Here is a 17,025-nt window from a genome sequence, read left to right as displayed (position 1 = left end):
TTATTAAAAATAAACCAACAACGCTCTTTTGACTGAAGTTGTTTGTCTCATAGCTGTAAAGGCACAAAAAAGTGTTAAGAAACAACTGTTCTCACACCAGGGATGTGATCATAAACAGCATTTCCTCTGCACAGCTGTTACTTTAGGCTATGCATTTGTCAACAGTATTGTCCCTTCACTTCAACACTGATTAGAGAAAAGGATCTCTAAAGTTTAAGATCGGATAGAGTAATTCCCATACAAACAATGCTGAAATAAAAGTGGTTTCCAAAAAACCCTGCAACATGGCTTCTGAGGCAGGGTTCAGGCAGGGTTTTCCTGGCTATGCAACGAAGAAAGGCTCATCCATCTGCAAGTCAGTCTGCAACTGTCCAATTATGAAGGCTGGATTCTGCCAAGACAGATATCCACAGGGAAATTCTACCACAAAAAAGTCAGTCCTGAGCTTAAACTGTATATTCATCTATAAAAGGCCATCTGTACTTTCTTCAGCACTACAGGGGAGGCTACTTTGTATGACACAGAGCAACATTTTGGTTTTCCACATGGATGCTTTGATAGAATACCATTCAAATTTAACTTTACTGGAATCACAAAAGTGACTACAGAAGGAGAATGGGACACTCACCATCCACTGGTCATGAGACAGTGCAAATGCTAAATATCCTTCACCGGGACCACTCATTTCAATGAGTACTGAACTCTTCTCTTGTCGGAAGGATAGAAAAAAACAGGAAGCACTTTCAGGATCACAGCTTGAAGGGTTCCTAATGCAGAACTTCGTATTTCCACAACCTGATGCATTAAACTAGGCAATTAAGCAAACAAACAAGAAATCATCAGATAAGGAATGTTTCCCTCTTCCTCCTCCCTTTCTACCCTGTTCTTGAAGAAAGCATACAAGGAAGAGCAAAGAAATCCCATCTACCTCCACATACCAATCTCTTACACCATTTCTACACTTACCTCAGGAGTAGTAAGTGAAACTATGGTGAACTTTACATTGTATTTTATTTAAGCTGAATTTTTACTTTAAAAACATCATAACAGAATTATAGTTTTGAAAAGAAAGTAAAACTTTCTTTAAAGTTCCTTCAGTTTAATTTTTTAGAGAGGTAAAAATCAACTGTAGGATGGGGGAAGAGGTAAAGGGAAGAGGAGAAGACTTTTGTTTTGTTTTTAAAGTAACCATTCCACTGAGAGGCAATGAGACATTATGGGGATTAAAAGTCACACTGTGACATCAAGTAACAATGCTTGCTCAATCCATTAAAATTTAAGAATCTGTAATGGAAGTCAGTAATGTAGATGAACTTGTACAGGAAGTTTGAGGACGCAGTTACTAAACAGGAAGTTAGGAGACATGACTAGAGCACTTTCCATGTCTCTTCCCAGGTATGTATAACTTTTAGCTGACAATTCAAAGGTTGATAGATCATTTGAGACTTAATTTGTGTGAAACATGACAATGTTTAGCCTACACAGGTTTGCACAACTAAAGTAATACAACAGAGTAGCTGCCTACGCGCTTAATCTCCAATACATGAATTACTCATCCATCATCTTTCTCTTTCTGCCTATCCAGAGACAAAGACAAAATCCTGGATTGTATCAATGGATTCTAATTAAATCCCATTGACGGCAAACATTAAAGATGACATTATTTAGCTTTATAATTACTTACTGGCTTTGTTAAGTAGGAAGTTGGATGTGAAGTTGATACAGTCTCTGATGTTGTATGCAAGGGCGTTGTTGGGGATGGTGCATTAGGCTGAGAAACAATGGCACCAGGAATCTTTACCCAGAAAGTCTTGTATTTCTTCACAACTGTGGCTCTTAAAGAAAAAAAGGGGGGGGGGGAAGAGGAAGGAAAGGAAAAAGCTTTATAGTTTGTACAGCATATTTATTCATTTAAAATAAGAAAAACAACACGCACACATCCTTTATGCGGGGCCCTGAAACATTTTACCATTTAAAGTAGGAAAAATATTTGAAGTCTCCATGGAAAAATAATTTTAAAATATCCCACTACATGGACTTCTGAATACAAGAAACAGACTTATCCCTGGGGCACAAATTGCAACCTCAGGAAAGGGAATTGTTTGCTTTACACTTGAGTTGCATAGCTTTTACCCATTGGTTCCAAAAAACTAATGTATAATGGGATGGTATACATACCATTTTTAGACTAAAAAAACAAAGAAAAAAGATTAACATTGTATGTTTGCTCATATGCACAAGTAAACAGTCAACTAGAAACACAAAAGCAATCAGTTTTGTAATTCACTTCTACTCTCTCCCCAAAAATCAAAGTGATCATCTCCAAGCCTTTGCTAAGAAGTATCTACACTAATGCAGAGTTTGAAGTGAGCAAAAGGTGCCAACTCTTCAGGCTTTTGGTCTGAAGACGCTCCTCAGTTGCTGGCCCATATTTGCAGCAGACATAAAATACAAATAAGGCAAACCTGTACTGTTAATAAACTAGAAGTAATACTGGATTTACTTACAGAAACTGTACGTGTTTTGGTGCATTTCCAGGAGCAATCCAATAAACTTTTACGTATTTCTTTTTTGCTTTACTTGTGTGACTGACTGCTGAGTTCTGAAAGCATACACATATCAAGAGTTACACAGCAGAAATGCACTAATGAGATTTTAGCTAATACAGTCATCGTACAGGCTGCAGATAAGTCCTGAACAGATATTGCACTGTTATACCGCACAGACCCAGTCTAACTGGCACGAGACACCCAATTCATTTTCCCCCAGTCAGTCGTAAGTAACTTGAAGCCCACCATTGAAACTTATACAAACTACCCAACCTGAAGGATAAAAGGAACAACTAGAGGTCCTTTAATCCAGTTGATTCCACTAAGACAGAAGCGCATTTTGGATGAAAAACAGAATCCAGACTAGTTGATGTCCCTGCTGTATTTATGGAGAAACAGCTTGGTAATGATCCTTTTCTTGATGCTAAAAGCATGAAGTGGCCGCAGAATGACTGTACAGAGAGAACTAAACTAGTGTGCCAGAGGCCAAGGAGGCAAACTAAAATTATTCTTGGGGTCAGAAAGTTAGCTGCATGACATAGTTATCAGTGGAGGGGGCACAAGTGGTGGAAGAAGTGGAGAGAAAAAACCAACCAACCAACCACACATCCAGGCAGATTTGAGAAATTTGTTCAGACCAGCTCAGATGATGCCAGACATGTTCATAAAGCTCAAATGGGTTGCTGAAAATCTAGACAGAGTTCACATCTCTTGCACATGAGGCAGAATCAATTTATCAAAAACAGATGTTGAAGATGGTGATCTAACCTGGTACTAGGACAACTCCGTTAACAGGAATGGACAGGGCAATACTATGGATAATAGCCTATTCTAGTGTTTGTTTTCCACAACAACTAACCTAAATTTTCCTTGTCACGAGTTAAGGCATTTACTTCATATTGGGTCCTTAACAAGTATGGAAAGTGATTGATAACTGTCCTTGATAGAGCAGAGGGAGCACATCCTCCTCTTTATAATACTAGATATAAGTAATGATATTGCAGTCCGATGATACTGCAGTGAGCCATGCCTCTGTATTGCAGCTCATACCAGCTTCTTGAGAAACTTACTGAGCTCAAAAAAAGATTACGCAGCCTAGTCCTACCTCATTACAGATGCAGTCTACTACAAACTCCGTCATGCCTGATGTCCCATCCTATGACACTATACTGTACCTTTGTATGGCCACACGTCAGAAGCTGAGAAAGCCTCTGGTCAGCTAATATAAAAGAACCAACTGCAGGGCTATCCAAGTGTTCTGCATCTCGGGCTTGTATGAAAAATCCTTCAAAATCTGGTCCAGACAGATTAACTGAAGCAAGAAGGAAAATAAAAGGAAGTTTAAAAATTCTTCAGAGGAAGAACGAAAGATTTCAAGACTGACCACTGAAACACCATCTTACAAGTACTGAATGGCTGCTATAGGAATCATCTGAACAAGATTCAACCGCTTAGATAGCTACCTGAGTAAAGACATGCTACAACAGCTCTATGACAGACTAAGAAAAACAAATCAATTGAATCTCTTCAGCTACAATGGACACAGTACCTTCTATTTTGTCCCCTGGTTTAAATTCAGTCCCATTTACTGTAATAATGTGCTCAGGTGACAATTGTGGAGAACTACCATGATGGGGCATCATGCTACTGCAGACTTCTCTTATTCTTCCATTTGGATAACCATCCAGAGGTCCACAGAGGCAAATAAACATCCAAACAGCAAAAGCGAGGCCAGGCAGCTCCATCTGAATAAAATAAGAGTCACAGGCAATGAAATACAGCCAACTTCAATATTATAGACCTCCAGTCATCTTTAGAAGAGCTAGCTGAATACTCACATTTAAAAACCACATTCAAAACAAAAATACGCAAGAGAGGACACCAGTCCCAGCTGCAGTATCTCTATGCAAGTAATATATGCTTCTGGTAACTGCCAGACTTTGCAAGAATGTTCACAGCTATTGCATTTCAGCCCCTTTTACATACAAAGTTCTGTATAACTGATGGATCCCTCCATGAATTCGATGGATTCTTCCTATCCCAGAGGATTTTGGCTACATCACTTTTTAAGATTTCCTTTGTCTGGTCCTCTCCCTTTCTTTTATTAAAAGAAAAAAAAGAATCCAAGTCCTTTAAACATCTGTGTAAATACACAGAACATACGAGTTTTAAAAACACATTTTTATTGATGTATAAAAGCCCACAGAACTGAGGAACTACCCAGCTAACGTCAAGTCCACCTGCTTATTAATCATAGCTCCAAACTGTGCATCATTACAGACTGCAATTTATTTCCACAGTTTGCATCTATTTCTTCGGATATGACAAAAAATTCCCAGGTGACAAGCTCTTCTCCGGAGAGACTGAAATTGCCAAGTGTCAGAACCCTCCCTTTTTTTTTTTTTTTTAAACATACAATTACTGCTGTGATTGTTTGCAAGACTATGAACCACAGAGTTAATTCTAGATTTTATACATGCAAAAGAGTGGGAATTTGATATAAAGAGTTAAACAAAGAAATATGCAAGTTTTCTGCCAACAAGCACAAGACTCTTCCCTGCAATCTCCTTTTGGATGTTGACTTCCAGACAATTATTTCAACAGTATTATTATATAATCAAACTTTCTTTAAGGGAACAGGGTACATAAAAACTTGTGGAATAGCAGGCCTGAAGAGCCTAAGACAGCAATATGAAAGTGCAGTCTTAGCATTCATCATTCAATGATTTGCTCTGCCACAATACTGTTTTCAAGAAAGCTATGGTAATTGTTTTGCTATTCAGCAGTATACAGGGTTTACAGTTGTACACTATATTTATGGAAAGCCTTAGCCAACACCAGGAAGTGTTTGCATGTCCAACAGGCTGAGAGAACAAAACACATCTTTCCTTCTATCATTAGACACAAAAGTGGATTATCAGCCCTAGTGGTACACATACCAGGCAAACAGGTCTGCCTTCTGGAGAAGCCAAGTCCATCTTGTACCAAGCGATAAGAAATATCAGGTTATGAAGTTCCCTGACAGCACACATGGATGTGAAGATAAGAAAGGAATAGAGCCATTTCAGACTGAACCCTGGTATCTAAAGAGCAGTCAAATGAGCAAGACATGCCAGAAGGCGATCTTACACACTCAATATTAATTTCTTCCAAATTTTCTATGCATTCAGCATCAGAAACGCACAACATCCAGAGCAATGCCACATTTGTACTTCAACATATGACCTTGTTAGTAACTTTATGTCAGCAAATACAATTGCCTGTAGACTTTCTTGTATTTGGACAATCATATTTCAAGAACTAGAAAAAAACCACACTCAGCTTCTCCTCACAAATATTCAAGATAACATGTTATTATCTATACCTTCTAGTTAAAGTAAATCTTTCTTTCTAGTCCCAATTCCTCTCCAAACTGTCAGAAATCTAAATCAACATGATTTTGTTCAGAAACTAAAGCCGCCGAGTAGGCAAAAAGTAAGGTTCAGCACAACAGCGGCATTAAAGCAGCTTGCATGAGTACTGATGAAATCTTCAAAACAAGTTGCTGCCAGAAGAGATAAAGCTGCATATCACAACAGAGACAAGAACAAGAGGAGTTTAGCATTCTTCTTTAAGTAGCAGAGGATGTGGTAGGGATTTCAAACAAAACAAGCAATGTTCTTTGGCAGACTCATCTGACTCGAAAGCTGATGGAAAGTGGGAGAGAAAAGGAGGAAGAAAGACAAAAAGAAGAATGAAGAAGGTAGAAGTCTGAAAGAGGTACTGTGCTGAGAGTAATTTTTACAGGGTTAACTGCAGAAGCACAACCTTCTCTATGTCCTTTCAAGGATCTGGGCTAGAACCTACAGGATATTTAATCTAATTAAATCTAATTAAAATTCAACCTTCCTCCAACAACAGTTATTGTTTCCTTGAGAAGCCCTTATCTTCCTTCAGTTTGGAAATCTGTTCTGGCACTCCACATTCTCCACTTAGGTGGAAGAAGATGCAGAGGGAAGACAGGAAGCATTCTTACAATGCCAGTCATTCTGTGGTTAACTAAAGATTCATTTTGTCCTTTTAGAAAAATATCTCCTAAAGTGTTATTGTAGGTAACACTGTATAACGGGTCAGCATTCTACAGAAGTCAAGCATTGAAAATTAATCCTTAACTAGTTCCTTCAGATTGAGGAACTCTGGACTTTTAACTCAAATGTCATAGTAACACCCTTGTTATAACACAGTAGAATTTTTATAATCATATTTAAACTCAAAGTTTGAGACAGTCAAAAATACAAGTTTACAATCACTTATTTACTGATCCTAAATTCAGTTAGTATCTCACTGTGTTCCCTCCCCTTTCTGTAATGTGCACACACTCTTCAGCCAAGACTTGTTCAAAACAAGCCTCATACTGATCATAGTGAACAAGACAGACAAGAAAACAGAATCTGAATATACAGAAAGGGAGAAAGAAGGGAGAAAGTGTCAATAAGATGACCAGAATTCGCTCATATAAGTAGTTTAAAATTTTTCCTTTGGCTCTAAATGTGCACTTGTTATAAGATCATGAAACAGCATGTCATGCCCTTGTGAATATGATGCTCTTTGGTCAAGTGAAGGAAAAAGTGAGCTGGTCTAGAAAGCTGAGCATATATCATCAACAGCTCAAGAATGAACAATATTAAAAAAAACTAAGGAATTTATCTAATCAAATTAATGAACCAGCAATAAGCAGTTCTGAGAAAGGACAAAGAAAGGTATCTTTATACTCTGGCTGAAGATTGATAAGCAATTATATCTATTACCAGCCAGTCAAATACTTGCACAATGGATCTTCTGTTTTGTTAAAAAAAAGTTAACAAAAAACAAAACAAAAATACAAAAAACACACACAGAAGGACCAGGCACTGCTAAGCAATAAGTTACTCCAATATAAAGCAATCATCCTTCCTTCTACAAGATTACATGGTTTCTCTTTTCTCTATAGTTCAACAAAGAACAGTGTTACTTGCTTTCAGGTGGTAACAGGAATGCTGCATTTTTAGAAGTTTAGCATGCTATACCCTAGAACACAAAACTGTCAGAGAATCACAGGAGGAACTAGCATTTAAAATCATAGTAGTAGATAGTCTAATTACACACATGTAAAAGTATCAATGTTTGTAACAAATGCACATATCATATACTGCGGAATGCAAGCAACTTTTTCTTGAAACTTCCTTTTCAGTAAGACCAAAGAAAGTAAGACAACTAAATCTGCCAACAAAATCCATAGGTACAATAAAAAAAGTTTCAGGATTAATGGCATAGAAAGTCTTCATTACAGGAGGTTACATTCAGGAAAGCCTAAGCGTAACATGTGAATCATGCTTAACCTCACCATGAAGGAATGAATGCCTTTTAAAGAATAAAATAAAAACCAAAATCTTGTACCAAGAACAACTTTGGGGTTAATTGAAGCCATCTGTTTTACAGAACTATTGTTCATTCTATTATTTTACTGCTCCCAGAAACATGGCTTGAAAACCAGGTAATTTGTCTTTAAATAAAAATGAATCAGCAGATCTCAGTGAGATCTTTTCTAGTTAAGACAATCAAGACTGAACATGAACTGTGTTAAACCCTTAAACCACAAAAGTACAGCCACCAAGGCTAGATTCAAAGTGAGAATCTGAGTTAATATAATCTGTGTAACAGCCTATTACCTAAAAACATTTGAATATACTCTCAATTCCTGATGTGACTTGTTATAAATTGTGGATTTAGTCCTTCATGACAAAATAAGCTTGCAAGAGGTAAGAAGCAGCTTTGGCCATAGTGACTTATTTACAACCCTTTGAAACAGGACAACTCCTTGACAACAGTGTACAAATTAGCAGAAACTTAAGTTCCATTTACTAAAGAGGAACAGGAATAACCAACTTCATAACTGAATCATAATGACATTAGAAAACACACAAAAGCTAATTCTTGCAGTATTTTTCCAACAGGCAACTCACCAGCATTTACCTTAACTTAGTATCATTTAAGCTTTGTCTGGAAGAACAAAAGGGAGTTTAAGAATTTTTGCACTATCCAGTGATCAGTTTTCCAAGATAAAAGCATTACACAGAAATGCTTCCACATTAACCAAGGCCTGAGAGTACATACAACTTCCTTGCCTCTATCCGACATGCATGAGGTGCACACCATGTGGTAGCATACCTCAGTAAATGTCCCAGTCAAGGTTGCAAGCATGCTGCAGAGCATAGCAGCTCCATAGTCACAACGCAGCCCAAGAGCACTGACTGTCCATTTTACTTACTCTGGTACTATGCAAAGACTTACTGATATGTTATATATGACCTAAGACAGCCATAAGAGCTAAGAATCCTTTCTCTATAGGTAGATTAGGTACTACAGCACATGACATCTCTACCCTATGAGAGTTACTCAAACCACTACATGTTTCACACTTATTTACAATGGGAAAAATGCCTCAGGACCCACTAGTTTGAAGCACATCTGCAACTTTATTATTTCCCTCCCTCTCCACTTCTGTAAAGTGACCCATGCAGTTGTACTGATTTACTTCAGATTGACTGAACATTTGGAATTTATACTGGAGTCATCCTATTCTCCTCCCAAGAAGAGAGGAGGAAGAAAAAAGAGGCAATTGGAAAAATGAAGGAAGCAATTCAACTGTCTTCTGGGTGGATGCATTTAACATTGGCAGATTGGAGACAGGAGCCCCTAGCAAGCTTCAAAGGCTAAAAGCAATTGTGTTTTTCAAGGGCAAAAACTCATGCTTTCAGCTGGCTAATTTAGCAATCTAATTTAGGTGCTTACTATGTGGTTTAAGAATCAACCCCAGAACAACTAAAGAATTAAAATCTAAGCAGCTGTTTCTCATTTTTGTACCTTTTATCTACAAAGAAGGGAAATCCTCTGTATGTACACAGCACTGGCATGCTGTTTTTTCTGTGTTGTCAGCTCCCTCCTGAAGACAACGTGTGGAAAAAGAAGGTACAAACTGAAGTTGCATACCTTCCGGGTCAATTCATGCAGGTGTGGAAGACTTCTACAGTCCCTGCAGATATCAACAGCTAAAAAAACCCCTGGGTAGCCCAGTTCCTTAAGCACACAATGTCCATGCACAAACATGGAATTTTTTCACAGAAGTCACTTTCTTTCAGCTATTTACTAGAACAGCATTAGCTGCAGAAACCTAGTTTCAAAGAGGGAGGGGAGAGGAAAGGCAAGATAAACATACTGCCAACTCAAAGTGCAAAAGCTATCATGGCCAGAACTTTTCTTCTGAGCATCATCAAACAAGATGTCTAATGTGAAGCAAAAACATGCTGTCTAAAGCAGGATAAGCTGTATTAAAAGACGGTATTTGTGCACATGATACTGTGCCATGTCCCTTAGGAAAAATACTGTTACAAAGCACTGTTAGTTAAACTCCAGGAGTAGGTTTAATCTAAAGTTTACTCTACTAAGTAGGTTTAAGTACTTACCTTACAACTACTCCTTCTTTTACAGTGACCAAGTTAAGTTGTCATTGGTTTTGCTACTTGTAGTAGGGCAACCTATAAAACATTGTAACTTCTTCTATTTGACTTGCATCTAACAGCGTTAACCTTTATCATACCCAGGATCAGAGGAAGTTCTTCTGAAGCAAGAAAGAGTACATAGACAAATTAAAAAAATAAATAAATAAAAGAAATTGAGAGATCCCTTTACTTCAAGGACAAATTTTAAAGTTACTTCCCAAGTTAAGCCCACATATATTCTTCATATATTTCACTAAGGATAAACAAGAGCCAAGGATTTTGCTCTCTTCTCTTATTTGCTTTGATTATTTAACTATCTTCCAGGCAGCTGCTCTGCATATAATCAGTTAAGCACCCAGCCTTGCAGACATGTATCTATATGATGAAGCCTCAGACAAATAAAGTTGTAGACAGACTTAAAAATGACATAGTTGTAATTATGCCAAGAGGTAGAGGATCAACACATTTACTTTAGCAATTACTGTGCAGCCACCTCCTACACACATTAATTAAGAAACAAGGTAAGAAAGTAATAATCATAAAACACCAAGAAGCAAACAAGATGCAAGAGGAACATGGTGTGGTCTTCACATGAAACAAGCCATAGACCACCTTAGTGAACAGTGGTTTTTTAACATCTCAAATTCATTAAGGCAAGCATGCCTAAAAGTTCTCTCAAAAACAATTCAGAAATGCTTGGATGAAAGGCACCACAGTTATATAAGGCGTTTAAAAACCTCACCATGCTTCAGCTTGCTTCAGATATTCTGTTAAGCGCATATAGTTTTCCACGAATTTGCAATACGCACACTCGCAGCACTCACTAGAACAGGCTGAACCAAAACGCTCCCGACCTACCGGCTGCGGCACCCGGCCCGCCCCGCCGCCCCCGGTTACCGGCCCCGGTCCGCCCCCCTCCCAGGACAAGGCAGCCGGAGCGGAGGGAGCCCCCTCACCGCCAGCAGCCGCGCAGTCCCGCGCGCTCCGGCGCCGCTCGGCGGGGCAGGGCGCGTCGGTGGGAGCCGCGCCGGCAGCCGCGGGCAGCGCGCCGGGAGCGGGCGGAGGGCGGCGCCTGCCTGCCCTTCACCGGGCGGGGGCGGGCGCAGCGCCGCGCTCCGGCACCGCGGCCACCCAAAACGCCGAACGACGCCGCAGCGCAACGTCGAGCTCACCCATGCGCAGGCTGCGCGCACTTATCTGCAGAAGCCAGCGCGCACGTGCTGGTGACTGGGAGTCTGTCTCGCAGGCGGCATACACCTGAAACGCGCATTAGAAAAGCTTCATGAATTCGTATAATTCACTGCCCCCACATGAGTCCTCAGAGGAATTCAGGTCCTATCAAATATGTTATGGGCATGTAACTGCTTTGCAACCTGCAACCATTGGAAGTGCTGGTGGTTGTCCTGATTTTGCAACTGGAGTCTTGCCCCGTAAGCTTTAAGCGAGGCGCTGCCCTTGCAACAGCCCTGCCATGCACACTTCACTTGCCGGGCTATTCATGCACCTAAAGGTGTTCATATATACGTGCTTGCAAAATCAGGGTTTTCTTATCAACAAAGCAAATATGTACTGTCTGCAACTGCAGAAACTGCAGTTACTTACACAGGCTTCTTCTGTAAGCTTTATTTTTCTTCATTTTATTCTAAGGTCCTCAATTGCTGACAAAAAACAGCACAAAAAGGCAATTATTAACTAAAAACGCAACTGTATCACATTTGGCTTATCTACACAAGCCCCGTACACTTGTGGCAAAGAGGTAACTGGGGTTGCCACAGTTTCTGACCCATTCACTCGAACAACAACTGGGAGCCTCATGGCAGCACTCTAATCAACTTAGGTCTCACCTCGTAGTTCAGAGATTTTTTTTTTTTTTTTCCAGTGAGGAACATTTAAACTGAAAACCTGTATTTAATATTTTCAAGAGAAATCTCCCTGAAAAGTCAGACACTTTAATAAACCAACTTAGTTGACTTTCTATGTCTTCTTTCTGGCCTTTCGCAGAAAGGGGAATTTTACGCCTCCCACAGAAGAGACCTACCTTCTGCAAAAAGGGAATTTTACTCCTCTCACGCAATAAAAATACTGTGCTCATGTTTACAGTATGTCTTGCCTGGAGCCACAATTAATTCAATTGCTTACTTCTATATCTGAGCAGTTCTAGTGATCTCAATACTATTAACTTAGTCTTATCTTTCTAAAAAGTACTATCTACTAAAATACAGCAGACTTACAAATTCTATTTTTACTTCTGTTTTGCTAAGAATTGAGGTGTGTTTTAAAATGTGAAGCCCATGAATGGAGCTCTTATAAGTAGTTTCTTTAATTAGTTGCTACTTCACAAAATTTCTTGTGGGTATATAAAGTGTTCTTCATTAATTTACGCTTTTTCTGTCATAGTAACTGTATTTATAGATGTAGCTTTTTTAATTATCGATAGTACCATACATAGAAAAGGACTTCTGGGAGTGCATTATTGTTTTACTTGTGTCAAAACAGGTTTTTTGTCTTGCACTCATTTTGCCTATTTATATCATAATATATCCATTATTATATCCATTTATATCCATTATATCAATTTTAAGTAAAAGCATTGTTTCCTATGTCTATCTTTCAGATAAACAGGAACTCAAAAGAGAAAATGTATACCATATATCACAAGGAAGGCCAACTTCATCCAACTTTTTCCTTCCACAACATATAACACAGTATAAACATTTATCCTAAATAAAATTTCTTTGAAGTCTTTCAGATTGGTATAGTACTCCAGAAGAATCGTGCTGACTTCTTTTCTTTTTATAGACAATTTTTTTTACAGATCCAGCTGCACAGTATGATTTTTTTCATGTCCCTTTATCATACCTGGGTGTCAAAATTGGAAAAAGCTTATAAAGGTTATATAAAGATAAATATTTTACAAAGATTATATCTTTACTATAATGTATAGATAGGTGTGTGCCTGGGAAGCAAGACAGAGGAAACAAAGTATTAAGTCTTACATTATTCTGTACCTTGAACAAGGTTTAAGCAGAGCCTTGTAGCAGAGGCCATATACTCCTTAGCGTAAATAACTAACCTTTTTTTGTTCCTACTTAACATGATCAAAAGTTATGCATCCTGTATATCGTAAAGGTGTGTATAAACTGGAGTTTCTACTGGAGGATGATGTGGTGTCTTCATTGGGAATTATCCTGGGCATGAAGGGACCTTTGAGAAGAAGCTGTGTCTGAAAATTGGTAAATGTGGTACAAACAGAGCCTGCACATCTTCAGTTCTGGGCTGAACAAATTAGGACATGGTGTCCATAATCCATGATGGAACACTGCATTTTAGAGGTAAAGAATGATCAGTCCTATGCATATACTGATACTGTGCTGGTTTTTTAAGCCTAAATATGGAAAACAATGAGCCATCCCCACTATGTCTGAGCAGCAGCTCTGTTGTTATGTGATTTATTGTAATCCATTCTCCTCTTAGTTCCTAAGATAGCTATATAGCAAAACTGTGGTATTTTATAAGGTCAGCCCTTGCCCAAGTTCTATATATGCATACACTGACCAAAATTTTGTCTATATTTCACTGGGGAGATTATCACTGCAAGACATCCCTTGAGTTCAAATCAAGTGAAGTGCAAAAAGGCTGCATCCCTTTCAGGTTGTTTTGATGATGGATAACTTGTATCTAATAAGTTTTTATTACTAATATTTTATGTTTTGACATAATGGCATGCATTTAAAAATAAATTGCCATAATCCGATTTAAGACTGTGTCTATATATAGAAATAGTTACCTCATCAAGTATGATGACTAAGTGGAAATAAAATTGTTATACAAGTCTGAATCAGCATCTATGGAAAATAATTTTCTACGGGAGATGGAAGTTGTTGTATTAACTTTTCTTTAAGAATGCATTACTAGCATTAATAATCAGGACTAGAAGAACTTTTAAAGTACTGTGAATGATGTGCAGACAGTGAATACTGCTGCTAATCTTACATATTGACTGATGTTCTTTTCTATCTTCCTATACTATTTCTTCAAGTCTGTGCATTTAGACCTGGCCAATTACATGCAGGAGACAGGTCTTTCTATGAAGATAACTGTCCTGACACCTATATTTATTGATCTCCCTCTTGTGTTACTAGGACAAGGCTTCAGCATTTTCCAAGCTTTTCAGACTAATTGGCTTAGCTAAATATGTATTTAGGGACAATAATATTATCTTAGATAGGAAGAAGTTTTCCTATCAAAGCAGTTTTCATAATGCTTTTTTCCAAAGAGAGGGGAATCTTGAGTCATGGAAACAATCCTGATTATCTCAAGGGAAATAAATAAAGATAAAAAATCATAATGTAGGGTGACATATTTTTCTCCATAATTAATTTCATTCTTCTTCCTTGAGTTTTGGCACTATTTCATACTAATCAATTTTGTCAACAGATTTGCCGCTAACTTACAAACTAGATAAATAAATTCCACCAACTTCCAGAAATATTCTTCATACGTATGTTTCTCTTTGGTCTTTATGCCTCTCTACTAATCAACCCTTTCTACTTTTACTATTTTTTCTTTTAATTGTTTTATGTACCATACAAAAATTCACATTGGGAAACATTTTTATACAAAAGTATTTGCTTACCTAAACGTAAAAGAAAACTGAACTAATTTTACTTCTTTTAGTCAATAACCCTAATTATCCACATGATGGCATTAGCCACTAAGTGAAATAAGGTTTTCCACTTTTAATGACTACACAGAAACCTACTTTCTTTTTGTATCTGTAGTCTGACTCAGCAACAGCTGAAGTGCATGCACAATAGCTTTCTACTAAGAGGTCCATATCCTTTGCCTTAAAGGGAACTTTTTAAAAAAATACTCTTTTGCTAATTCGAAATACCAGAATTAATGTTGGTTGCTCAATATTAATTTGAGTCAGGTCTGTATAGGCACTATGATATAATGACCGCCTGCCACTTTTCCCAAAGAATCTCTGCTTAATTCAACGCACAGCATACTTATCTCAGTTAATAAACGGCTGTAGTAAACAGAGAGCCACTGGCTTGCACAGAGGTAAGATACTCCAAACAGCTGAGCAACAGCAATTCCCAGCTCCTGTGAGTTCATGTTGGAACCACTGCCCAGCTATGAGCAAGTTACTTCTGAGCAGTAATGCTGAGTTCAAGCTCATGGCTAACCAAAAGGTCTATATAGGTATAACATTAAGATAAACATTAAGTAAGGACTCTAGATTTCTAGTGCTAGCATTTGGTGATGGTTCTATTGAAAATGTTGAGTTAGATGCACTGGTTGCTAGAAAAGAAAAATTAGATTTGTCAGTCTGAATTTTAGCTTTGAAGCATTCTAGTGCAAGCCACTCTTGTATCATCTTCTCTGCTTCTGCTGCTCTTGTTTAACTTGTGTACTGTGGTAAAATGGAAACACTGACTGAAAGGAGGCTTGGGACGGAAAGGAGACTTGGGACTGAAAGGGATTTGGCAAAAAGGAATTTCTTCTAAGGTATGAAGATGAGAAAGAGATGAGAGCCATCTTTTAAAACAAATGCTTGCTAAAGTCATAAATCTGGTGAAATACTGTCCTTCTGCAATGTAACATACTCTCTGGTAGTCTGATCAAATTACCATGGCTCCAGTTCTGTACGCACTGAAAGATTACAAAGCCAGCCCACTGACCTCAGTGTTAGCTTCCAGATAACTTCATGTTATGTGAAACTATTACCTACGTGTTTGGTTTTCCTTATTTTTTTTTTTTTTAATCAGCCACAAGTCCAGTCTTGTTTACCATTTGAACTTAATGACCTGCCTGGGTAAGATGTAGACATTACGATTTTAATGAAAAAGGAAAATATCCCTGGTACTCTAACTATTGTTTGATACAATAAAGAAGGAGCATCTTAAAGAAACTGGAGTGTGGAAGAGGCACTATTTAAACATTTACTTTTGAGGAAGAAATATAAAAGTGAAAGATTAGTTCCACTTGACAAAATATTATTGCAGTTCCTTTAGGAACAGATACTCTGAAGTCTTAAATCTCAGCATATCTCAGACATTACTACTTTTGTATGAATTTTGTATGAATGTACTACATACATTCTACTTTTAAATTGAAAATTGGTCCAGTAAATTGAATTTACACTTGTCAGCTAAGTTAAACGGTGCAAGAATACCATTCAAACATTTAGTTTAAAATTGTTTGCCAAATCATCACATTCTCTGAAGAGCATTAATATCATATTAATGTAATGCTGTTAGCTAAAGCACAGTCAAATCTATCTTAAGCAATTATGTGAAAAGCCATATTAACTACAATAAAATTTTAGTTGGACCTCTTTATAACTAAAGATAAACACTGAGTTTTAAAATTTTCTTAACAATTATTAATATCAGTCTAACTTTACACAGAAGTTGACAAAGAGAACACAGTTTGTTTGAGGCCACGCAGTAAAAGAGTGGCAGAGCTGGGATTAAAAACAAACCAAAAACGTCTCTTCAATCCAGAAAGTCTTAATGACACCGAGTTCATATTTGAAAGGTCAAACAGATACTGCAAGTAACTAGAATAAAGGGCATTTACATGTTCAGTAAGAACAAACTGCACACGCTAGCGTCCTAGCTTCTCCATTGGATTTCATCTCTTACCTATATAGATGTTTTTATTTCAACCTACTTTACCATACCTATCAGGCTACTTCAATCTCTTTTGGTATTTAGAAGGAATTTAAAGAAAGATAGGCTAGAGGTGATTACTTCTATGTTCTGGCCAATATTATCTCTCACTACTAGATCCTAATGTCCAAGGTCCACGTGTAAACTCTTGCTGGGTATACAATGTAATATTACATTATAATAACAGTAATTTTTTCCAATAACAGTACTTGTTTTTAGCCACTGCATAATTAAGATCTAACTCACAGAAAAGGCTATAGTCTAATCAAATTGCAAAGA

General features: G+C 37.8%; 1 protein-coding gene across 9 annotated transcripts in view; it reads right to left on the bottom strand.

Moving 5' to 3' along the window:
• The window catches only part of FRRS1 (ferric chelate reductase 1), a 29,258-nt gene that overhangs the window by 9,354 nt on the left and 2,879 nt on the right, over positions 1–17,025 (bottom strand). For 4 of the 9 annotated variants that reach the window (XR_010884859.1, XM_067300863.1, XM_067300870.1 and 1 more), the window contains exons 1-6: positions 5,489–5,542; positions 4,099–4,294; positions 3,725–3,861; positions 2,508–2,602; positions 1,685–1,835; positions 629–808 (exon numbers count right to left, since the gene is read on the bottom strand). Coding sequence is in view for 8 of the 9 variants with exons in the window: in XM_067300863.1 (XP_067156964.1) it covers positions 629–808; positions 1,685–1,835; positions 2,508–2,602; positions 3,725–3,861; positions 4,099–4,294; positions 5,489–5,527 (798 nt within the window). In the remaining variant the exon portion in view is untranslated. Of the gene's footprint in view, positions 1–628; positions 809–1,684; positions 1,836–2,507; positions 2,603–3,724; positions 3,862–4,098; positions 4,295–5,488; positions 5,543–9,431; positions 9,511–10,030; positions 10,186–10,808; positions 10,910–11,022; positions 11,092–11,238; positions 11,324–17,025 lie in introns of those variants that run through there. The other 5 variants (XM_067300868.1, XM_067300865.1, XM_067300864.1 and 2 more) reach the window with 5 other exon arrangements.

Source organism: Apteryx mantelli, chromosome 8 (assembly GCF_036417845.1).
Source record: "Apteryx mantelli isolate bAptMan1 chromosome 8, bAptMan1.hap1, whole genome shotgun sequence".
In the NCBI taxonomy this organism is placed as follows: Eukaryota; Metazoa; Chordata; class Aves; order Apterygiformes; family Apterygidae; genus Apteryx; species Apteryx mantelli.
The sequence above is the reverse complement of the archived record's forward strand: the minus strand, read 5'-3'. Positions and strand labels throughout refer to the sequence as shown.